The sequence below is a fragment of the Emys orbicularis genome, chromosome 2, assembly GCF_028017835.1.
Source record: "Emys orbicularis isolate rEmyOrb1 chromosome 2, rEmyOrb1.hap1, whole genome shotgun sequence".
NCBI lineage: Eukaryota > Metazoa > Chordata > Testudines > Emydidae > Emys > Emys orbicularis.
Genome location: NC_088684.1, coordinates 145,793,358 through 145,815,082, shown reverse-complemented (window position 1 = coordinate 145,815,082; position 21,725 = coordinate 145,793,358). Strand labels below are relative to the sequence as shown.

The 21,725-nt window shown below is 59.2% G+C and overlaps 1 protein-coding gene across 1 annotated transcript; it reads left to right on the top strand.

The window, feature by feature from the left end:
* The first annotated feature begins 252 nt into the window (after positions 1 to 252).
* Positions 253 to 19,825, top strand: GGCX (gamma-glutamyl carboxylase). Its single transcript, XM_065398739.1, has 15 exons — positions 253 to 280; positions 856 to 1,059; positions 3,069 to 3,227; positions 10,905 to 11,070; positions 12,388 to 12,466; positions 13,282 to 13,388; positions 14,292 to 14,455; positions 14,931 to 15,208; positions 15,919 to 16,050; positions 17,215 to 17,366; positions 17,752 to 17,921; positions 18,238 to 18,368; positions 18,656 to 18,803; positions 19,043 to 19,238; positions 19,669 to 19,825. The coding sequence occupies exons 1-15, from the start codon at positions 253 to 255 to the stop codon at positions 19,823 to 19,825; spliced, it is 2,271 nt and encodes a 756-aa protein (XP_065254811.1).
* The last annotated feature ends 1,900 nt before the right edge of the window (positions 19,826 to 21,725 follow it).

The window sequence follows — 21,725 nt, the reverse complement described above, 5'->3', positions numbered from 1 at the left end:
GCAGCGGGAGGAGGCGGGGCTGGAGGGGACCCTGGACACCTGGGTTCCGCCCGGCTCAGCACTGGGAGTGGGGAGGGGACCCCCCGAGCGGCCCCTCGGGGCTGCCGGAAAGCGCCGCCGCCCGCCCCGCGCTTGCGACACTCCCCCGCCCACCGCTTTGCGGCCGCCGCGCTGGTGACGTGTCTGCGGCCAAGGGGCTCGCTCTGGAGCGTCTCCTAGCAACCGGGGCGGGGCGCTGGGAGCCGCGCGGAGATGGAGCCGCAGCGGGGCCGCGCGGCAGGTACCGGGGCTCGCAGCCGGACTCCTGGGTTCCCGCCGGGCGCTGCAGCCCCCCCCCCCGCCCGGGACACCCGCCCCGCGGCCCGTGAAGAGGGCCCGGCCCGGGGCAGGCAGCTGGGTCCCGCCTGGTTCTCAGTCTGCCCGGGGCTGCGGGTCGGGAGTGAGGGGCACCGCAGAGCTGGGGGGAGCCTGGGGCTGGGGTAACGGGGCTGCGGGTCGGGAGGGATAGCTCAGTGGTTTGAGCAGTGACCTGCTAAACCCAGGGTTAGGAGTTCAATCCTTGAGGGGGCCACTTAGGGATCTGAGGCAAAAATCAGTACTTGGTCCTGCTAGTGAAGGCAGGGGGCTGGACTTGATGACCTTTCAAGGTCCCTTCAGTTCTATGAGATAGTGAGGGGAACCGCAGGGCCGGGTTAGCAGGGGCTGTGGGTCAGGAGTGAGGGGCGCTGTTGGGGGACTGTGGCTTCTAGAGCCTTCACTGTCATGCTGTCTAGGATGCTAAGAACCTCCTGCCCCCCGAATAATGAAGTGACCTGTCCTGTCCCCCCCCACACACACACCCCTCTTGGTTTGCAGCTGCCCTGCTGTCAGAGTCCTTACCCGGCCGGAGGCGGCATGAGGAGGTGCGGGGGGCGCCGGAGCCCACACAGCAGAGCAGCAGTTGGGCCAAGCGCCTGCTGGGCTTCGAATGGGCTGATGTGTCCAGCTGGCACCGCTTCGTCTGCCTGCTCAACAGACCCACGGACCCGGCATCCCTGGGCATCTTCCGCTTCCTGTTTGGTGAGTGCCCTGGGCAGGGCACGTGCCCCTGGGATCCCTGCTCCTCTGGGGAGCCCGACTGGTGAGAGGGCACCTCAGAAATCGCCCTGTGTCCCCGGGGAGCTCTAACCTCCCTTGAATGCTCAGGCAGTTGGTGCTCAGTTTATTCCCCCTCCCTCAAGCCCAGCCTCCCAATCTCAGGGCACTCCAGGTGGGTCAATGTTGTTCTCCCCGTTTATGGGAGGGAAACTGAGGTACAGAACCGCTAGAGGGAGAGCAGAGCTGGGGAGACGACCCAGGAGTCCTGGTACTTTGCTCTCACTGCTCCTTGTGCTGCATGGGGTCCAGGAGCGGAGAAGTGCAGGAGTCCCTCATCCCCTGGCCTGTCTCCGGGCCCAGCGCTGTCCCTGCTTAGCAGGTCCGTACAGAGGAATCCATTCCTGGGTTACCCAGCCCCTGCTGACCAGGCTGAGGTTTGAGAGCGCCCACGTGGTGCTGCTGCAGGCCCTGTCCAGAACCTCTGACGCCCCCCCCCCAGCCAGCCACAGGCTCCCCACATCCTGTCCCACCCACCCTACCCTGTCACTGTCTGGCTGCCATCTGGTTCCGCTGGCCGGCCGTTGGGGGCGGGTCCAATCCCTGCTCCCAGCCCTGGGCAGGGCTGGTTTTGCAATGTGGTTAGGGCCAGTGTCCTCCTCTGCTTGTGGAGGTGGGGAGGGACTTTGGCCTCAGAGTGCGGGGGAGGGGAGGCCCCAATGGTCAGGAGGGAGCGGATGTGGTGGTCCCAGCCCTGCTTCCAGTGAGATCCGAGGGGTGCCCTCCCCTCTGGCCCCCCAGTGCTTGGACAATGGGGTCTCCCCAACCCCCTGACTCTAGCCATCCCATGGTGGGGCAGTGCAAGGCATCTTCCCCCTGCCCCCAGGGCTCAGCCTAGGGATCCAGAAGCCATGGCCAGCCCAGGCCCCACAGCCTCGTGCCAGGGTGGGTAGCTGTGCCCGCGTGGTTTGCGATGAGCCTGCTGGGGAAGGGGTTAAACCCTCCATGCTGTGGGGGGTGGGGGTCTCCCTACGAGGGGGCTCCTGGACTCGGATGAGGAGGGTCCTGGGGCCATGCTGTGAAGCAGGGACAGGCTGAGTCAGCACCTGGATGGGAGACCTTTTTGGAAAAGGGGGCTCAGTCAGGGGCGCTGTCCTCTCGGAGTCCAGGCTGACCCCACTGTCCTAGCACGGTGCTAGGGAGAGAGCTGGGAGCCAGGACTCCTGGGTTCTGTCCCCAGCTCCAGGAGGGAAGTGGGTTAGAGTGGGGGTGGGGGAGTTGGTAGCCAGGACTCCTGGGTTCTCTGCCCAGCCCTGCTGCCTTACCATGGGCAAGTCCGTTTCCCCTCAGGCCTGGCACCTTTCACAAGTGCTGCTACCTATGACAGCCTCTCCCGGTCCTTAGTGGCCCCACTGGACCCCGGGGTTCCAAGGAGGCTCCCTGCAGAGGCTGGGTCTCCAAGCTGCTCTCTGGGCCAGACCTGGGGCTGCCTCCCGGGGCGGGCGAGTCCCTCTGGCCCTTACTGCCAGCCCGGGGCAGGATAGCAGGATCCCTGCTGGGCTGCTACAGCCAGTGAGGTCAGCCCTGTGGGGAGGCAGGACGCCTGGGTTCCTGAGGGTGCCCTATGGCGAGTCCCATCCCCTTGCTGTGGCTCAATTTCCCTGCCTTGGAAAGGGGGGTCACTGCACTGAGCCACCGGGGAGGTGGGATCCCCGTGCGGGTATTTGCTGTTGGGCCGGTGCTTGGTGGGGTGGGGGTGGCTCCCGGCACAGCTTCCGTGAGCCTGCCTCATCGCCGGGCTCCTGTGCCCGGACTGGGCCAGGTGGGCAGCAGGGCAGTGCCCAACTGCACGGGCTGCTGGCCCCAATCCTTGCTCTGCCTCTGGGACTGGCCAAGCCTGGGGGGCCCAGTTAGCTCTGGGCTGGACGTGAGGGATCGAGGGGGGGTCAGGGGGACCCTCCCCATGACTGACGCTGCCTCTGCCTGTGTCTCAGGGTTGCTGATGGCCCTGGACATCCCCCAGGAGCGCGGCCTGAGCTATCTGGACCATAAGTACCTGGATGGGCTGGAGGTCTGTCGCTTCCCCCTCGTCAACTTCCTGGAGCCCCTGCCGCTGGACTGGATGTACCTGCTCTACACGGTCATGCTGCTGGGTGAGGGCACGGGGCCGGGACTGGGCACTGTGGGTTGGGCTGGGGGAATCGAGGGGGGCTGGAGGAATTGGGAGATCTGGGAGTGTGACGTTCCCCTCTGGTGTTGTCTGGACCGGTGATCTGCTAGGTCACCCCAATCCTTGACTCTGGAAGCCAGCCTTACCCTGCTCTGCGGTGAGACCCCCACTCCTGGGCTGGTCACGCACAGCCTCTGGCGTGTTAGCTGCTCCCAGCTCTTTGCAACTGAATGACACTAGTCAATATCTCTGGTCCCAGACGCAACCCTAGGAACCTCCGTCTTGCAGTGCCCAGTTATGCCCGCTGGACACTGCAAGCTTATATGAGTTCATCAATTTAACAAAGAAATTGATATGTACCAGGCTTGTTATCCCAAGGGGAGTCTCTGACACACTTCAAACCAAACGCACTGCTTCAGGTAGAATAAACAAACAGATTTATTAACTATAAAGGTAGATTTAAGTGATTTTAAGTCAAAGCATAACAAGTCAGATTTGGTCAAATGAAATAAAAGCAAAACACATTCTAAGCTGATCTTAACACTTTCAATGTCCTTACAAACTTAGATGCTTCTCACCACAGGCTGGCTGGTTACTTTTCAGTGAGGCTCTCCCCTTTGACCAGCGTTTCAGTCGCTTGGTGGTGGTGTCTGTAGATGGAGGTGAAAGAGAGAGAACATGGCAAAGGTCTCTCCCTTTTATCATGTCCTTTCTTCCCTCATGGCTTTGCCCCCCCCCCCCCCCTCAGTCAGGTGAGCATCACCTCATCGCAGTCCCAGACTGACCAAAGGAAGGTGGGGGGGGGGTGACTCACTCGAGAGTCCAACAGATCCTTTGTTGCTGCCTAGGCCAGTGTCCTTTGTTCCTGTGAGGCTGGGCTGGGTTTGTCCCATACATGCCCTGATAAGGTGTGAACTGCCCCTCTGCTCTTGGAGAGTTTTTGCCTAGGCTTGTTTTAAGCCATGAAGACACATTTTCATCCTCATAACTATATACATGAGATTATAACCTACAACATCACTATAACAACACTATAACAACACTGCTCAGTGCATCATGAGCCTTCCAAAGACACCCGACATGACAAACTTTGCATTGTATGCCACACAATCATTTTACAAGGATGAACATGGAGGTGCAGGGTGTCACACCTCCCCTCTTAGTTTACTGCAAGAGGGTTAGTCACTGACTAGCTCGAAGGCAGTTTGTTGTTATAGTTCTCTTGGCAACCAGCCATTAAGGCCATGGGGCAGCGTGCCTCAGTTTCCCCATTCACACACAGCAAACCAGGTTTTTTTATGGCTTCTCTGCTGTGATAAGCTTTAAACCTGTTTAGAGGTGTTTATTGAAAAGTAGCATTATCATAAGGTTTAGCATCCATGTCAAAATTCTTATCCCCAAAACTTAACATTAATACCAAAAAATTTTATCACAGATGGAGCATGCCTTCTGTTCAGGTAGTCTAGTTTGAGGTTAGTTTGTTCATTACCCAGGGTGTCCTTTGACTCTCTCCTATGTAATCAGTCACTGGCTTTTCCTTCCCTCCAGGGTTCCCCTCTGGGTTGTTTCTTAATTTAATAATGTTTCTGGCATTTTGCTATCTCAGGGTCTGGCAAGATAAGGGTCCAGGGGGATCCTGCACATTGACTGACCCTTTGGGGAGCGGTCTCCCAACCCCAGGACTGTACATATGTAGGAAATCCAGCTCCCCCTTTGGGGTTACCTGGTGTTTCCCCCTCCCAGCACTGGGTCCTTCCCTGCCCCCTAGAGGGCTGTGATCTGTGCTCTCTGTGCTAGGTGTGTTTACCCTTTGATCAGATTCACCCTTTCCCAGCAGCTCTCCCGTAACTGCTCTCTGTGTCTCACCAGCCTGGGGGAAAGCACCCCCATTCTGTGAGTGGGGTCGTCTGTATTCTGACAGACTACCCCCTGGCCATTTCCTGGTCTCAACTCCTCTGCTGTTACAAAAACAACGAGGAGTCCTTGTGGCACCTGAGGCCTGGTCCCCACTAAGCCCCCACTTCGGACTAAGGTACGCAAATTCAGCTACGTTAATAACGTAGCTGAATTCGAAGTACCTTAGTCCGAACTTACCGCGGGTCCAGACGCGGCAGGCAGGCTCCCCCGTCGATGCCGCGTACTCCTCTCGCCGAGCTGGAGTACCGGCGTCGACGGCGAGCACTTCTGGGATCGATCCGGGATCGATTTATCGCGTCTAAACCAGACGCGATAAATCGATCCCAGAACATCGATTGCCTGCCGCCGGACCCTCGGTAAGTGTAGACGTACCCTTAGAGACTAACAAATGTATAAGATATATAAGAGTACATGAAAAGATGGGAGTTGCCTTACCAAGGAACATGTACTAACATGTACTGTTATATCTTCCTACTGTATTTTCCACTCTATGCATCCGATGAAGTGGGTTTTAGCCCATGAAAGCTTATGCCCAAATAAATGTGTTAGTCTCTAAGGTGCCACAAGGACTCCTCATTCTTTTTGCTGATACAGACTAACACGGCTACCACTGAAACCTGCTGTCACAGGCGTTGGAGCTGCATCTTGATGTAAAGAGACACAGTTACTTTCCAAAAACTTCTCAGAAATAGCATCCTGAAAAATGGGAACCTGGATTGGGGTACCTCCGTGGCGGTCTCTGGTACCTCCCTTTGTCTGTCCCTGAGAAGTCAGCTGTGTGACTGCTCCCCTCCAGGAGGTCAGTCACACAGTTCCCTCTCAAAACCTGGGTCACAGGCTGAGTGCCTGGGTCCACAGATGCTGACCCAGCCATTCTCCTAGTGTCCTGGGCATCCTGCCCCAAGTGACTAGTGTGGAGACATTCCTGTACCCCCACTATTCCTTCCCCAGTTTCCTCCTCTGGGCCCCCCTCTAAGACACATTACTCTGTGCTCCCTAGGGAGGGTTTTATCTTTTGTTTAGCTGCAGAACTCTGCCAGCTAACAACTGGGACAGTTTCCTTAATCCCGGACAACCTCTCTCCTGCCCCTGAACCTGAGGGCATGTTGCCTTCTGCTGGAAAGGAGCTAGTCTCAGCCCCTCCCACACTTGGAAGCACCCTGCTTCCCTGTGTTACAGAGTCACAGGAACCCACACCCACCTCAGTGGTTTCCGAGATTCCCTGGCTCTTCTCTGGGCTCTCCTCTGGGACACATTTCTCTCTGCTCCCTAGAGCCGGGTTTGCCTCTGGTTCAGCTGTGACCTGCTGGCAGCTAACAGCCTGGACAGGTCTCTCCCTGGCCGGCATCACACCCCCATCCCTTCCCGATGTGGTGTTGCTTCCAGCTGCAGTGCAGGAGTTGGTCTCAACCACCCTCCCACCTGGAAGCATGTGGCTTCCCCCAGCTGCAGAAGAATCAAGGAGACTCTCTCCCATTCCTCAGCAGTTCCTGAGACCGTACCCTTTCCCTCGGGGGTCCCAGCATAACACTCCCTCCTGCTGCAGGCAAATACTTTAACCTGAGCTACACGGAAAACATCATTACCCAGGAGCAGGTCGACTAGGAGGTGTTCCATCTCCCCCACAGTCAAAACACTTTCCAAACCTTCCCACACCACATGGATTTCAGCTAGTGGTACAAGGAATCTGCTTTCACCCAGGGGTAAACAGTGAGGTGGCAGAGTTTGCAGATGATACTAAACTGCTCAAGATAGTTAAGACCAAAGCAGACTGTGAAGAACTTCAAAAAGATCTCACAAAACTAAGTGATTGGGCAACAAAATGACAAATGAAATTTAATGTGGATAAATGTAAAGTGATGCACATTGGAAAAAATAACCCCAACTATACATACAATATGATGGGGGCTAATTTAGCTACAACTAATCAGGAAAGAGATCTTGGAGTCATCGTGGATAGTTCTCTGAAGACGTCCACGCAGTGTGCAGCGGCAGTCAAAAAAGCAAACAGGATGTTAGGAATCATTAAAAAAGGAATAGAGAATAAGACGGAGAATATCTTATTGCCCTTATATAAATCTGAATACTGCGTACAGATGTGGTCTCCTCATCTCAAAAAAGATATACTGGCATTAGAAAAAGTTCAGAAAAGGGGTTTGGAACGGGTCCCATATGAGGAGAGATTAAAGAGGCTAGGACTTTTCAGCTTGGAAAAGAGGAGACTAAGGGGGGATATGATAGAGGTCTATAAAATCATAAGTGATGTGGAGAAAGTGAATAAGGAAAAGTTATTTACTTGTTCCCATAATATAAGAACATGGGGCCACCAAATGAAATTAACGGGCAGCAGGTTTAAAACAAATAAAAGGAAGTTCTTCTTCACACAGCGCACAGTCAACTTGTGGAACTCCTTGCCTGAGGAGGTTGTGAAGGCTAGGACTATAACAGGGTTTAAAAGAGAACTAGATAAATTCATGGAGGTTAAGTCCATTAATGGCTATTAGCCAGGATGGGTAAGGAATGGTGTCCCTAGCCTCTGTTTGTCAGAGGGTGGAGATGGAGGGCAGGAGAGAGATCTTATACTGGCCTTTGGAACCACACTCTGCTTAACCAGAGAGATCTGGGCCCCTGTATCCCTCTGCCCCAAGCATTCCCTGCCATTAATTTGAACAGCCGAAACATGCTCCATATCTGGTTCTGCAGAGGCTACATCACAGAACCAATATGATAGGTTTCAATTGCCTGGGGGGGTTCTGTGTTGAGGACAGCAGAACTAACATGAGCTATTGGTTGCCTGCTTCCTCCTAGCACAGGGCATTTATTCCTCAGGTGATTAGTGGAATTACATTGATAACACCTGGACTCTTCTGCTTTTACAGGAGATTTGGGATGAGAGTTACCAGTAGAGGAATGGTTTTGGGGTAAGAGTGTTTAGGCTCCCAACCCTGTTCTCTCTTCCCAGGGGCAAAATGGGATCCTCCCTTTCCACCAGTTTTAAACCCCTCTTTCTGTGGCCTGCCCTCAATAGACGCCTGATTCTGTTCGAAGGCATCAGCTAAAAAATCCATCTCCTCCACAGACTTTACATCTTTGTCCCATAGACACTGCTTTACATCAGCCTTAATATGCTTATGAAATGCTCTTGAGCAACAAGATCCAACATTCCCTCAAAACTTGCCACCTCCTTACCCCGCACCCATTTCCCCAACAAATCGATCATTTGGTTTACATATTCCCCATTACTCATCCCAATAGCCCTCTTCAGATTCCTAAATGTAACTCTATATGTTTCAGGGAAAACTTCGCAAAACAGTATTTTTAAATTTACAATAGACTAAAGCATCTTCAATAGGCATTCCACTGACTACATTTCGAGCTTTGCCAGTTAATTTCGCAATCAGGGTAGGAACTCTCTTATCAGGGATTTCATGTATTACACACAGCCTTTCAAAGGTACTCAGATATTCAACAATATCATCGTCCTCACTGTATGCAGGACATAAATGTTCCCACTTGTGGATTTTTGGAGTGATGGGAGTCGTTGGGGAGTTCTGGTTCTGCTTCTCTAGCAGGTCCAGTTGGTATTTTCGCGCTCTCTCTCTCTTTTTCTTCCATGGCCCTTCTGTGTGCAGCCTCTTTTTCTTTTTCCTTTATCTCCAATTCTTTCAGTTGCAATAATCTCTGGTGCTCCCGCTCTTGTTCTGCAGACTAAAAAGCTCCAACTTCGCAATCGCTTCACTGCTTTCACTCATGTTCCTGCTTTTCTGTCCCTATTTCCCTTTCCGGGAATAAACAAATAGAAAATAACAAAACTGTGACCTCCTCCTGACTGTTCTTAGCCACTGCACTTAAGATTCACTTAAAATCTCAAATATCAGTGCTTACAGTGTGAACTTCACTTGGAGTAACAAGCCGCGCATACAACCTGCTCGCTGCGCCACTGTGACATTCCCCTGGTGTTGTCTGGACCAGTGATCTGCTAAGTCACCCCAATCGTTGACTCTGGGAGCCAGCCTTACCCAGCTCTGCTGTGAGAACCCCCACTCCTGGGCTGGTCACGCACAGCCTCTGGCATGTAAGCTGCTCCCAGCTACTTGCAACCGAATGACACTAGTCAATATCTCTGGTCCCAGACACAACCCTAGGAACCTCCGTCTTGCAGTGCCCAGTTATGCCCGCTGGACGCTGCAAGCTTATATGAGTTCGTCAATTTAACAAAGTAATTGATATGTACCAGGCTTGTTATCCCAAGGGGAGCCTCTGACACGCTTCAAACCAAACACACTGCTTCAGGTAGAACAAACAAACAGATTTATTAACTACAGAGATAGATTTTAAGTGATTACAAGTCAGAGCATAACAAGTCAGATTTGGTCAAATGAAATAAAAGCAAAACGCATTCTAAGCTGATCTTAACACTTTCAATGTCCTCACAAACTTAGATGCTTCTCACCACAGGCTGGCTGGTTGCTCTTCAGTGAGGCTCTCTCCTTTGACCAGCGTTTCAGTCGCTTGGTGGTGGTGTCTGTAGATGGAGGTGGAAGAGAGAGAACATGGCAAAGGTCTCTCCCTTTTATCATGTCCTTTCTTCCCTCATGGCATTGCCCCCCCCCCCCTTCAGAGTCAGGTGAGCATCACCTCATCGCAGTCCCAGACTGACCAAAGGAAGGGGGTGACTCTCTCTAGGGTCTCTAACAAATCCTTTGTTGCTGCCTAGGCCAGTGTCCTTTGTTCCTGCCAGGCTGGGCTGGGTTTGTCTCATCCATGCCCTGATGAGGTGTGAACTGCCTCTCTGCTCTTGGAAAGTTTTTGCCTGGGGTTGCTTTAAGCCAGGTGTTCTCAAACTGGGGGTCGTGAGGTGATTACGTGGGGCTCGTGAGCTGTCAATCTTCACCTCAAACCCTGCTTTGCCTTCAGCATTTATAATGGTGTTAAATATATAAAAAAGTGTTTTTAATTTTTAAGGAGGGTCGCATTCAGAGGCTTGCTATGTGAAAGGGGTCACCAGGACAAAAGTTTGAGAGCCACTGCTTTAAGCCATGAGGACACATTTTCAGCCTTATAACTATATACATGAAATGATAACCTATAACATCACTGTAACAACAGTGCTCAGTGTATCATGAGCCTTCCGAAGACACCCGACATGACAAACTTTGCATTGGATACCACACAATCATTTTACAAAGATGAACATGGGGGTGTAGGGTGTTCCCCAGAGATACAGAGCATCACAGGGGGGTGCTGAGGGATCAGGGGGTCATGGGCTGGGCTGGGGAGATTGGGGGGTGCAGTGTCTGAGGGGCCCTGACCGGTTTGAGATTGGGGCTCACGCCCCATTTGGGGGCAGAGGCTTGCCAGGACCATCCCAGACACAGGCATGCCAGGGCTGCTCTGCTAGCTGGTGACCCTGTGCCCTATACTGCCCCCCAGGCTGGGCCAGGCCCCTTGCAGGGACAGGCTCAGAGCCATGGCCAGCAAGATCATAGAATAGAACATCAGGGTTAGAAGGGACCTCAGGAGGCATCTAGTCCAACCCCCTGCTCAAAGCAGGACCAACACCAACTAAATTATCCCAGCCAGGGCTTTGTCAAGCCTGACATTAAAAACCTCTAAGGAAGGAGATTCCACCACCTCCCTAGGGAACCCTAGGATGGTGCTGGCAACATGGGGTCCAGGCTGGGGAGCCCTGGGGAGGAGGGGAGATCCCTGGCCCCTGCTGAATCCCTCCCACCTGTCCCAGGTGCCCTGGGGATCATGCTGGGCTGCTGCTACCGGCTGAGCTGCCTGCTCTTCATGCTGCCCTATTGGTACGTCTTCTTCTTGGACAAGACGGCCTGGAACAACCACTCCTACCTCTACGGCCTCCTCGGCTTCCAGCTCACCCTCATGGACGCCAACCGCTACTGGTAGGGTGGGGCAGGCAGGGGGCGCATGTCGGGGAGGTGGGGGCAGAGCAAGTGGCAGGGAGGGGCTGGGGGTCGGGGATCTTGAAACCGGCTCTGACTCAGCCCTTTCTCCCCTCGGATCCTCACCTCGGCCCCCCCGCCAAACCCAGGACCCTGTCTGCCTGCTGGTCGTGGGGGCCCTGGCTGGGACTCCTGGGTCCCCCAGCTGAACGCAGAGCGGGGTGCCAGGCAGCCTGGCTCTGTCCCTCCAGCCAGAGCTGTGGCAAGGCCCCAGGAGCCCTGATGCCCGAAGAGGTGGGGGGCCCCTTCCCAGGTCCAAAGGCTCTTTCCCCTCCTGGAGAATGAGACCGGCTCCATCTTGGCGCAGTGCCCAGCGCAGGCTGTTGGCGCCTGGAGCCGTTCTATTCACATGGCGTACGGGCTGGCTGGGATGTAGGCTGCATTTCCCAGTGCAGGAGCCCTGCCGAGACGCCCTCACGCTGGTAGCTCTGTCACACGAGAGTCTCCATGATCCGTCTTGTGCGCGACGGCGCGGTGAGGTAACGCAGCCGCCTGCAAAAACCAAACCAACTTCCTCCAGCCGCAAACTCTGCATGACAGCAGTGTGAAGATCGGCCACGCTACTGACGAATACACGTCGCGAACAGCCGTCGGGCTCAGTTTCTGTGAACCAGGCCTCATGCCAAGGGGCAGGGCAGAGCCCAAGGGCGAGGCACCGCTGTCACTCTGGTGTCATGTTGGTGCCCCTCTCCTGGAGCTGCAGGACGGGTCAATGGGGATTGGGCCCCAAATCTTTATACCCGAACCCCCCATTCTGCCCAAGGGGAAACCTTGCAATCTGAGCACCACCCGCATCTGCTTTGCATTGCCCAGTTGCATGGCTGGACACAAACGCCAAGCCACATTGCCACAAATAAACTGCAGCTCCCCGATGAAACCCGACCCAGCCCCACATCCCCAGCCCCACCTAGGCCCTTCTACATCACTTACTGGCTCAGCTTCCCTAGCCTAGAAATGGCACCTGACCTGCAGCAAAGCCAGATCCCCGGGCCAGACGGGACCATTGTGCTCAGATAGTCTGACCTTGGATAGCACAGGGCTGGCAGAGCAGCCCCGGAGCTGTGGGCGGGGACCTGATGGGGAGGGGGCTGGAGCGCTTCCCTTGGAGCCCAGCTGAGAGCCGCTGCCCAGCCTGCACTAGCCAGGCCGTGGCATAACTACCACGGTGCCTGCGGGGGGGGGGGGGGGGGGGCAGCTGTGGCTGCACCGCTCCCTGTGCTGGCGTGGCCGCGCCCTGACAGCAGCTCCTTCCCCCAGGTCCATCGATGGGCTCCGGCACCCGCGGAAGAGGAACGCTCACGTGCCCCTGTGGAACTACACGGTGCTGCGCATGCAGGTACGGGCGGGGGGTGTCCATGGGCAGTCTCCCTCCACCCACACCCACACTGCCTCGCTCTGCCCTGCAGGGGAGCACTGCCCTGGGCCCCTCTGTCGAGTCCCTGGCAAGGAGCCAGCCCCCCCGCTCTGCCAACTCCCACCAATGCCCTCTGCCCTGGGTGTCAGTCAGGACCCCTGCTGGGGCTGGCTGTGCCATGCCGGGGAAATGGGCCCCTTGGCCCGGGGCCCTGGTCATGCTTCTGAAGGGGTGGAGAATGCTGGTGCAGTCCCTTGGGCTGGCCACTCGGGGGCAGCAGTGCACAGAGCACGTCACTGCCTGGGAGGGTGAGGGCAGCAGGACTCTCCCCCCACCCCCCAAAATCTCAGGGCTCTGTGATGGATTGGGAGAGGGGGATGGCCTGGGTGGGGGAGCTGGGAGCCAGGACTCCTGGGTTCTCTCCCCGGCTCTGGGAGGAGAGTGGGGGCTGGTGGGTTAGAGTGGGACAGGCTGGGAGCCAGGACTCCTGGGTTCTATTCCCACCTTTTCTGTTGACTCACTGTGACCTTAGGCCTATCCTGGCCCCTCTCTGCCTCAGTTTCTCCACCTGTGGGGGAGGGATAACAATACCGAGGTGCTCTGAGACCCCGGTAACAGAGGTGCAGGCAGAGATTATCCCCCTCACCTGTAAATGGGGCCCTTTCTCTGTCTGTGACCTCCCGGGGCCTGCGCTCATCGGTCGTCGCTTTGTGCCTGGTGCTGGCTGTGCTGGGGGCCAGGCACTGGCCAGCCCCGGGGCCGGCTGGGGTTGCTCACGGGCGCTTTGTGTCACCCAGATCTTCATCGTCTACTTCATTGCGGGCATCAAGAAGCTGGACGCTGACTGGGTGGAAGGCTACTCCATGGGGTCGCTGTCCCGCCACTGGCTCTTCGACCCCTTCAAGTGAGTGTTGGGGTGACGGGGGGCTGCCCCGGGGGCGGGGTGAGCTCTGGGTTCATCGTCCTGCTGGAGCGCTGCCACGGCAGACGTTGGCACTGGGGGTAGTCGGCCAGGTGCTAACACCGATCTCCCAGCTTGGCCAGTGCCTGCGTGGGGACCCCCCTCCCCCCCCATGGCTGCTCGGCCTGAGCTGGGAGCTCACGCGTGAAACACACGGGCTCACGTCAAGTCACCTGCACACGAACACAACAGGCCCCTGCACTGAAATCCCCCAGCTGGCACCAAGGGAGGCTGGTTGGCTCCTCTGGGTTTGCCCATGCTCCGGACGGGGGGGGTCACTTACTGGGCGCTGGGTGATGTGGGGATGTCTGACTGCCCTGTGTCGCCGGGCATGACCCCCCCCTATATGCTGGACCCCTGCCATGCTGGGCAGACCATGGTGGTGGGGAGAGTTGGTGCTGGGAGATAGATGCCCCCCAAGTCTTTGCACCAAGGGTTCAAACACAGGACAATCTGCCCCAAGATCTGGGTTCTCGAAGGCTCAGGGCTGGGATCCAAATGGCTGTTACAAAATGAAGGGGACCTAGGGAGAGGGAAGGAGCCCTGGAAGTTCAGGCTGGGGGGAGCTGGAGGAGGAGGGGGAGGGGGCTGGGGCCTGTATTTCCCTCCCTAGCCCAGCCAGGGCAGCCATCGCCCCCCAGCCGCCACCGGTCAGTGCCCAGAAGGGACTGTGGCATTACCAGCCCTGCATCCCCAGGGGCTGCTCGGATACAGGGCTTGGTGCTGCTGTGGGGCAGAGAACACAGGAGGTCCGGGGGGGGGCAGGCGACCTGCAGGCGGCTACAGGGGAGAAGGCTCTCTCATCAGGGCAGGGGATGGGGGTCTCACCTCCTGCGTGCTCCCCAGGCTGGTGCTGTCTGAGGAGATGACCAGCCTGCTGGTGGTGCATGGCGGAGGCCTGGTGCTGGACCTGACGGCTGGTTACCTGCTGTTCTTCGACACCACCCGCCCGGCAGCGCTCGTCTTCGTCTCCTACTTCCACTGCATGAACTCGCAGCTCTTCAGCATCGGTAAGGGGGCTGGTGTGGGGACGGAACCCAGGAGTCCTGCTCCCCCCCCCCCCCCAAGCCCACATCCCCCTCCCAGCACTGGGGAGAGAACCCAGGAGTCCTGGCCCCAGCCCCTCCGCTCTAACCCACTCGACCCCCGCTCCCCTCCCAGCACTGGGGAGAGAACCCAGGAGTCCTGGCTCCCAGCCACTCCCTCTAACCCACTCGACATCTCCCCCCCCCCCCCCCCCCAGCACTGGGGAGAGAACCCAGGAGTTCTGCTCCCAACCCTTCCGTGACCACATCCCTCTCCCAGAGCTGGGAATGGAGTCCTCGCTCCCAGCCTCCCCTCCCAGCACTGGGCATAGAACCCAGGAGTCCTGGCCCCCCATAGCTGCTCTAACCCCACAGCTGCTGTCCTCCAGCCCAGCCAGTGCCCCTTGCCTTGCCCGAAGGGAGGGGAGCTCCCTGGCTGATGGCTCGGTTCTCCCCACAGGCATGTTCTCCTACACCATGCTTGCCACCAGCCCCTTGTTCTGCTCCCCAGACTGGCCGCGCCGCCTGGGTGCCAGGTTCCCGGCCTGTCTCCGAAAGCTCCTGCCCTCCGTGGAGCCACCGCAGCCCAGCGAGGCGTGCGTGTACAGGGGGTCCGAGCGCAAGGGCCGGGGCAGGGGGGAGCGAGGGCCGGGGCTGCGCCAGAAGCTGGGGGCCCTCTTCACCGTGCTGTACGTGCTGGAGCAGCTCTTCCTGCCCTACTCCCATTTCATCACCCAGGTAGGGGCCCCCGCGGCTGGGGCCGCGCTGCGCAGGGCTCTGGGGGGAGCTGTGGGGAGGGGAGGAGCTGGGGGCTAGCGGAGGGCAGCGCTGGGAGGGGTGCTGGGGTGCTGCTCCTCAGTGGGCGCCGCTCAGCCGGGGGTGGGGGGAGGGGGACCCCTGGCCCGGCAGCGATTGTGCTGCCCCACCACGTAGCCCTGGCTGATGCCTGGCTCCCAGGGAGGGAGCTGGCTGTGTGGCTGGCCAGCCTGACCCTCCCCAGGTGGTGTGACTTCCCCTAGGAGCTGGGTGTCCACCTGCTGACCAGTGGCCCATGCGAGCTGCACAGACCCAGTGGGGTGGCCATGGTCCCGCAGCTGGGGCTGCCAGGTGGGTAACAGCAGCCAGATCCCCGACTACCCAGCAAAACAACAGCACAAACCAGCTCTCTGGGAAAGCGTCTTGAACCCGATCGGATGCTGGGTTCAGGGATCCCCGATGCTCCTCCCGACGTGGTCCCTGTCGTCCCCCCCGCAGCCCCCCAATGTGGTCCCTGTCCCCCCCACTGCCCCCCAACATGGTCCCTATCACTCCCCGCCCGTGCTCCCTATCCCCCCCACGCACCCCCACGATGTGCTCCCTATCCCCCCCATGCTTCCTGTCCCCCCCGCTTCCCCTGACGTGCTCCCTATCCCCCCATGCTCCCCCTGATGTGCTGCCCCCTCCCCCAGGGCTACAACAACTGGACCAAGGGGCTGTACGGCTACTCGTGGGACATGATGGTCCATTCCCGCTCCCACCAGCACGTGAAGATCACCTACCGGGATGGTGTGACCGGGGAGCTGGGCTACCTCAACCCTGGGGTAAGTGACCCCACCGCGCTCTGGGGCGGAGCCAGGACCCCTGGGTTCTGTTGCCGCCACTGACTCCCTGAGGCATCCCTGCCCCGCTCCCTGCCTCAGTTTCCCTCTCTGCGCAGCGAAGGGGACTGGACAATCAGTCTGGCCACCTGTGTCCGGCGCCCTCACTGTGGCCTGGCTTTGCTTGGTGCCCCAGAGGAGGTGGACATTAATGGTCGTTAACAATATTAATTAGCACAGACAATGGGGCTCCTATCTGAGGGTCTCAGGGCACTAAACAAAGGCAGGCCCAGGCCATCCCTGTTGTATGGATGGGGAAACTGAGGCGTGGGGAGCTTTTTGACTGAAGGTTACAGAGGAAATCTGTTACAGAGCCAGGGCTAGAACCCAGGTGTCCTGGCTCCCACCAGACCCCACTCCCCTCCCTGAGCCCTGGATAGAACCCAGGAGTCCTGGCTCCCAGCACCCCCCCATCCCCCAGCTCTAACCACTAGACCCCACTCCCCTCCCTGAGCCCTGGATAGAACCTAGGAGTCCTGGCTCCCAGCACCCCCCATCCCCCAGCTCTAACCACTAGACCCCATTCCCCTCCCTGAGCCCTGGATAGAACCCAGGAGTCCTGTTGACTCATCTTACCCAAACTCTGCTTGTCAGTGTGTGGTTCCCTGCCCTTGTGTCCCAGCCAGAGCCCCCTGCGCTGGGATGTGACTGTATCTGGGGCTGGGAGCCAAAAGCGGGGGTTATTGGTTTGTTTAAATTCCCATGGAGTGAAATGTGGGGGAGGGTCTCTGCCGGGGCTCTCCCAGCCCTGCGCTCAAGCATGACTCTGTCCCTCGGCGGCTGAGCTGCCTTCTCTGCTGGACTATCTGAGCCTCGCAGACATGACTGAATTTCCCTGTCCTGTTACAAGTGAGGAAACTGAGGTACTGAGCAGGGAAGGGACTTGCCCCCCCAGGGAGTCATCCGCAGAGCTGGGACCCAGGAGTCCTGACCCCCAATCCTGTGCCTTACGCAGAGGGCTGGTCTCCCTCTGAACCTATGGGGTGGGGAGGTCAGAGCTGGCTCAGAGGCAGAAGCTCGTGGGGATGGAAATCTCCTGACTTGTGGGGGGCTGGGGAACCCAGGGCTGGCTGGCTGGCGCCTGGCTCAGTGGGCGTGTCCGGGCAGGTGTTCACCCAGAGCCGGCGCTGGAAGGACCACGCTGACATGCTGAAGCAGTACGCCACCTGCCTGAGCCGCCTGCTACACAACTACAACGTCTCGCAGCCTGAGATCTACTTCGACATCTGGGTCTCCATCAACGACCGCTTCCAGCAGAGGCAAGTGCGGGGGAAGGGGGTCCTACCTGCCCTGCGCTGGCCCCAGCCCAGCCAGCCCCATGCCCAGCCTTTGGCTGTCCCCCAGCAGGAAGAGGACGGAGTAGCGGGAGGGGCTGCTGGGTAGCACTGCACAGAACCACTGTGTGTGTGTGTGGGGGGGGCCCTGTGGCAGGGCCATGCCCCCAGCACAGGGTGCGTTGGGTCCCATCACAGACCCAATCTGGCAGCTGGCACCTCAGGGACTTGATGCCCCTTCTGTCCTGCAATGACCCTGGGGCCGGCTGCCCACTACCCCGGGGGAGACGAAACAGGCAGGGAGCCGGGTACCGGAGCATCCTGCTGGCCCAGCCTCCGGCGCACTCACCGGGTCCCTCTCGCCGGCCAGGCTCTTCGACCCGCAGGTGGACATCGTGCGGGCCGAGTGGTCTCCCTTCCGCCACACTCCATGGCTCAAGCCGCTGCTGGTCAACCTGTCCCCCTGGAGGGCAAAGCTGCAGGAGATCGAGAGCTCGCTGGACAACCAGACCGAGGTGGTTTTCATCGCTGATTTCCCAGGTATCTGCCTGCAGCCCGTTCCTTTGGGGGGCTCCTGTTACTAATAGGACAACCCCCCTGCCTCAGCAGCAGGGTTGGAACCTGGCACCTTCAGAGCACAAACCTCAGCCGCTGCAGCTTGACCTAAAGGAGCTACTCCATTGCCGGGCGGCTGTAGGAGGCTGTTATCCTCTCCTGAGGAGCTGCTGCTAGAGTGGGGCAGAGCTCCAGATGCTGCCAGTGTGGGTCACGGGTGTGTCCTGTGGCCAGATGGTGCGGGAGTGGGTCCCAGTGGGGCTGCACTCACCATCCTTTATGTCCCCTCCTATATTCCCAGGCCTGCACCTGGAGAACTTTGTGAGTGAGGACCTGGGCAACACGAGCCTGCAGCTGCTGAAGGGGGAGGTTATGGTGGAGATCATCAAGGAGCAGAGGAACTACACGCTGCAGGAAGGGGACAGGATGCAGGTGAGGGCTGGGCTTGGGGGGCAGGGGTGGAGCCCGGCCTGTGTCCCTGCCTGGCAGGAGAAGAGCCATGGAGGGTGGCTGGCTGGTTCTCAGCCCAGGTCTGCTGGATACGCTGGGGGGCCATGGGGACTGGGCCAGAGGGTCCTGGTTTCAGATCTGGGGGTGGGGGATCCTCCCCCCCAGCTGGGAGCTGTGTTCTTGCTCAGCACGTCTGGCAAGGGCAGAGAGTTGGCTGGTTCTCAGCCCGCTTGGCCTGCTGCCACTTGCTGACCCCCCCCATGTCCCAGCTGCCCCCAGGCGAGTACCACAAGGTGCACACGGTGTCGCCAGAGCCCTCCTGCTACATGTACGTCTACGTCAACACCACGGACGTGGCCCTGGAGCGGAACCTGACCCAGCTGCAGGAGCTGCGGGACAAGGTGCAGAACGGCAGCGGTGAGTCTCTGGGGCCCTGCCCCTTAGCCTAGCTCCTGGCTGCTGGGACCAGCACTGCCCCCTGAGCCCAGACCCCCTGGAGCCCTGCTGGGGGGAGTAGCGGGCAGAGATCCCTCCCGCTGGGCGCCAGTGGCTGTGTCCCTGTCATGGGGCTCCCCGGGCGTCTCCCTTTCCCTGTGGCGTACGGGCCCCTGGGGGTGAGATGCCATCTCATGCCTGCCCCCCCTCCCCCGGTGCAGAGACGGAGCCCCTGCCCCCAGAGCTGCAGCCCATCCTAGATGGTGCCCTGGGGGACGCCATGCAGACTGACCCCGTCGTCCAGGCCTTCGTGCGGCGCCAGCAGCGATTGGAGGAGCTGCAGAGACGGCGAAACGCCACGCTCGGGGAGCGGCTGCAGCGCTTCGCTGCCAGGAAGTACTTCCTGTTCCGCCGGAGGTGAGTGCCTGGTCATGCACCAGCCCCCCGGCGCCGTACAGCCCCCGGTGCTATTCCCTCCACACACTAGCCCCCCCACTGCCCTGCCGCCACTGCACCCACCTCCTCCCAGCCACAGGCCAGCCTCTCACCGCCGGACGCCCTGCCAGGCCCCCACCACTGCGCCCATCTCCCAGCCATGGGCCAGCCCCTCACGGCTGGACGCCCTGCCAGGCCCCCACCACTGCACCCACCTCCTCCCAGCCACGGGCCAGGCCCCCCTTCCGCACGAGCCATGACACCCCAACTGCCGTACCTTCCCTGCGCCCTCTACCCCAGTCACGTGAACCACCCCCCATCTGAGCTGAACACCCCCAGATCTGCCCCCCCCTCCCCCCAAGATGCTCCTTTGGGCCCATCTCCAGCCCTTGCTCTTTCTCTCCCCTCACAGCTTCCTGATGACCTGGATTTCGCTCAGGAACCTGGCGCTTGGGCGCCCGTCCCTGGAGCACCTGGCGCGGGAGGTGGCCTACGCCAACATGCAGCAGGAGGCGGGTGCAGCGGGGACGGAGGGGGTGCAGAAGGAGCCAGAGCGGGCTGAGCTCTGACCCTAGGGGGGACGGCCCAAGGACACATTGCAGACGAGGGATCCCCTCCCCCCCTAATCTCAGCTTGGAATAGGCGCATGCCCTTGGGTCCTCCCGCTTCTGCTGATGGGGAGCAGTGCTCACGCAAGGGGGACCAGGCCCCTGCTCACAGCCCGAGACCCTCGAGTGAAAAGGCCTGGTGAGCGTCAGGCCTGGGCCCACAGCACCACAGAGCCTGAGCCCCACGCTGCCCATGGCTCGGCCAGGCTGTCTGTCCCGGGGAGAACTGAGCTTGGGCGGCAGGGAGTTGCCCCACAGCCTGGCTCTGTGCCAGCACCTTCTGCCCGCAATAAAGGGGAAAAATGTGTGAACAGGTGGGGGAGTAGAGCACGGGGCTGGGAGCCAGGACTCCTGGGTTCTCTCCCCAGCTCTGGGAGGGGAGTGGGGCCTAGGGGTTAGAGAAGCAGCCTGGGGTCAGGACTCCTGGATTCCATGCCTGGCTCTACCATGGACTCATTGTGGTGCTGGGGACAGACTTGCTCAACGCTGAGCTACCTTGGGGGAGGACCTGGGGGGCGCTGTCTGATCACTGGGGGCGGGCGGGGATGGCTTCTGTCTCAATGGTCTTAACCCTTTTCTCCCAATAAAGTGCCTTGTTTCTAAGCCTGGGGCTGTTCCCTGTGCACTGCCTGCGGGGTGGGGTTAGCGGCAGCCCAGCTACCCGTCCACACGGGCTCTCTCTCCCCTGCACTGGGCAACGCCCCCTCTGTCAAGGAATTTGTGGGGTAGGGATTGGAGCACAGGATGTGGGTCCGGCTCTGCTGGAAAGTTGCTGTATGCCATGCCCTGTCTGGGTGCCTCAGTTTCCCCATCTCTTCCACAGTACCAGCCTGTTGGGCTGGCTGCAGGAGTGGCTGGGGCAATTCTCCAGCCTGCACCATGCTGCAATGCCCTCTCTGTACTGCTGGGCCCACATGTGGGGCAGGACTCCAGACTCACAAGCATGTTTAACTGACTTGCCTTGTGGCTGCAGCCTGGTCCCCATGTTCCCCTGCCTCCCTAAGGCCTCCCCCCCCACCAGTCCAGCCCTGCTGCTTTTAACTGCCACCACCCCACCCTGGAGGTCCTGCCCCCGCCCCCCATGCTCCTGCTCATATCCAGCTCAGAATCCCTGTGCCTGAGTCCTACCCCCCAGGGCCTGTCCCTCCCCATCCACTTGGAGTGAGGTGACCTAGAGCCCACCCTGATCCCAGCACCATCGGTCTCCTGGGTGGGCCCCTCCCCGTAGGTGCCTGGCCTGGGGTGAGGGCAGAGGAGGCCTGACGGCTAGGTGCTGGGAGGGTGAGGCTCTGTTGAAGGCACTGCAGGGCACTGTTACCCCTTGGCCTGAGCATGAGTGAGCTCCCTCCCACGCAGCCTGCCCAGTAGGGAACAGGCAGCGACCCCCGGAGTGCCGGAGCCCCCTGGCCTGGGTGTTTTGCATTAGCACAGGCTGGGTTAGGGCAGAACTGTACTAACAGCCCAGCGCTGGGAGCAATGCAGAGAGCTGGAGCCAGGGCTGCTGGCTCAATCTCCAGCTGCCCCCACATCCATGGTGAATTCAACCCTCCCCCTGCTCCCCATAGTACTGCCCCGCCATGGCATGGCCCCCCCCAGCACCATGTGCCTCTGCCAGAGTCCAGCCTTCAGGCCTGAGCCCATGGGTACTCTTGGGGCATCTTGCCCAGCCGTGAGGGGGGGCCTGGCAATGCCGTGGGCTCCATGAGGCTGGTGGGGAGGGGGGCAAAGGTTCCAGCCAGGCTGTGGGAGACGCAAACCTGCCTTCTTCCCACCCCCACCGTTAAAGGAACCCCACAGTGTGACTTCAGCCAGCCCCCAGCCCCCCAAAAGGGCTGGTTCCGGGGAGCCAGAGCTCACTTCC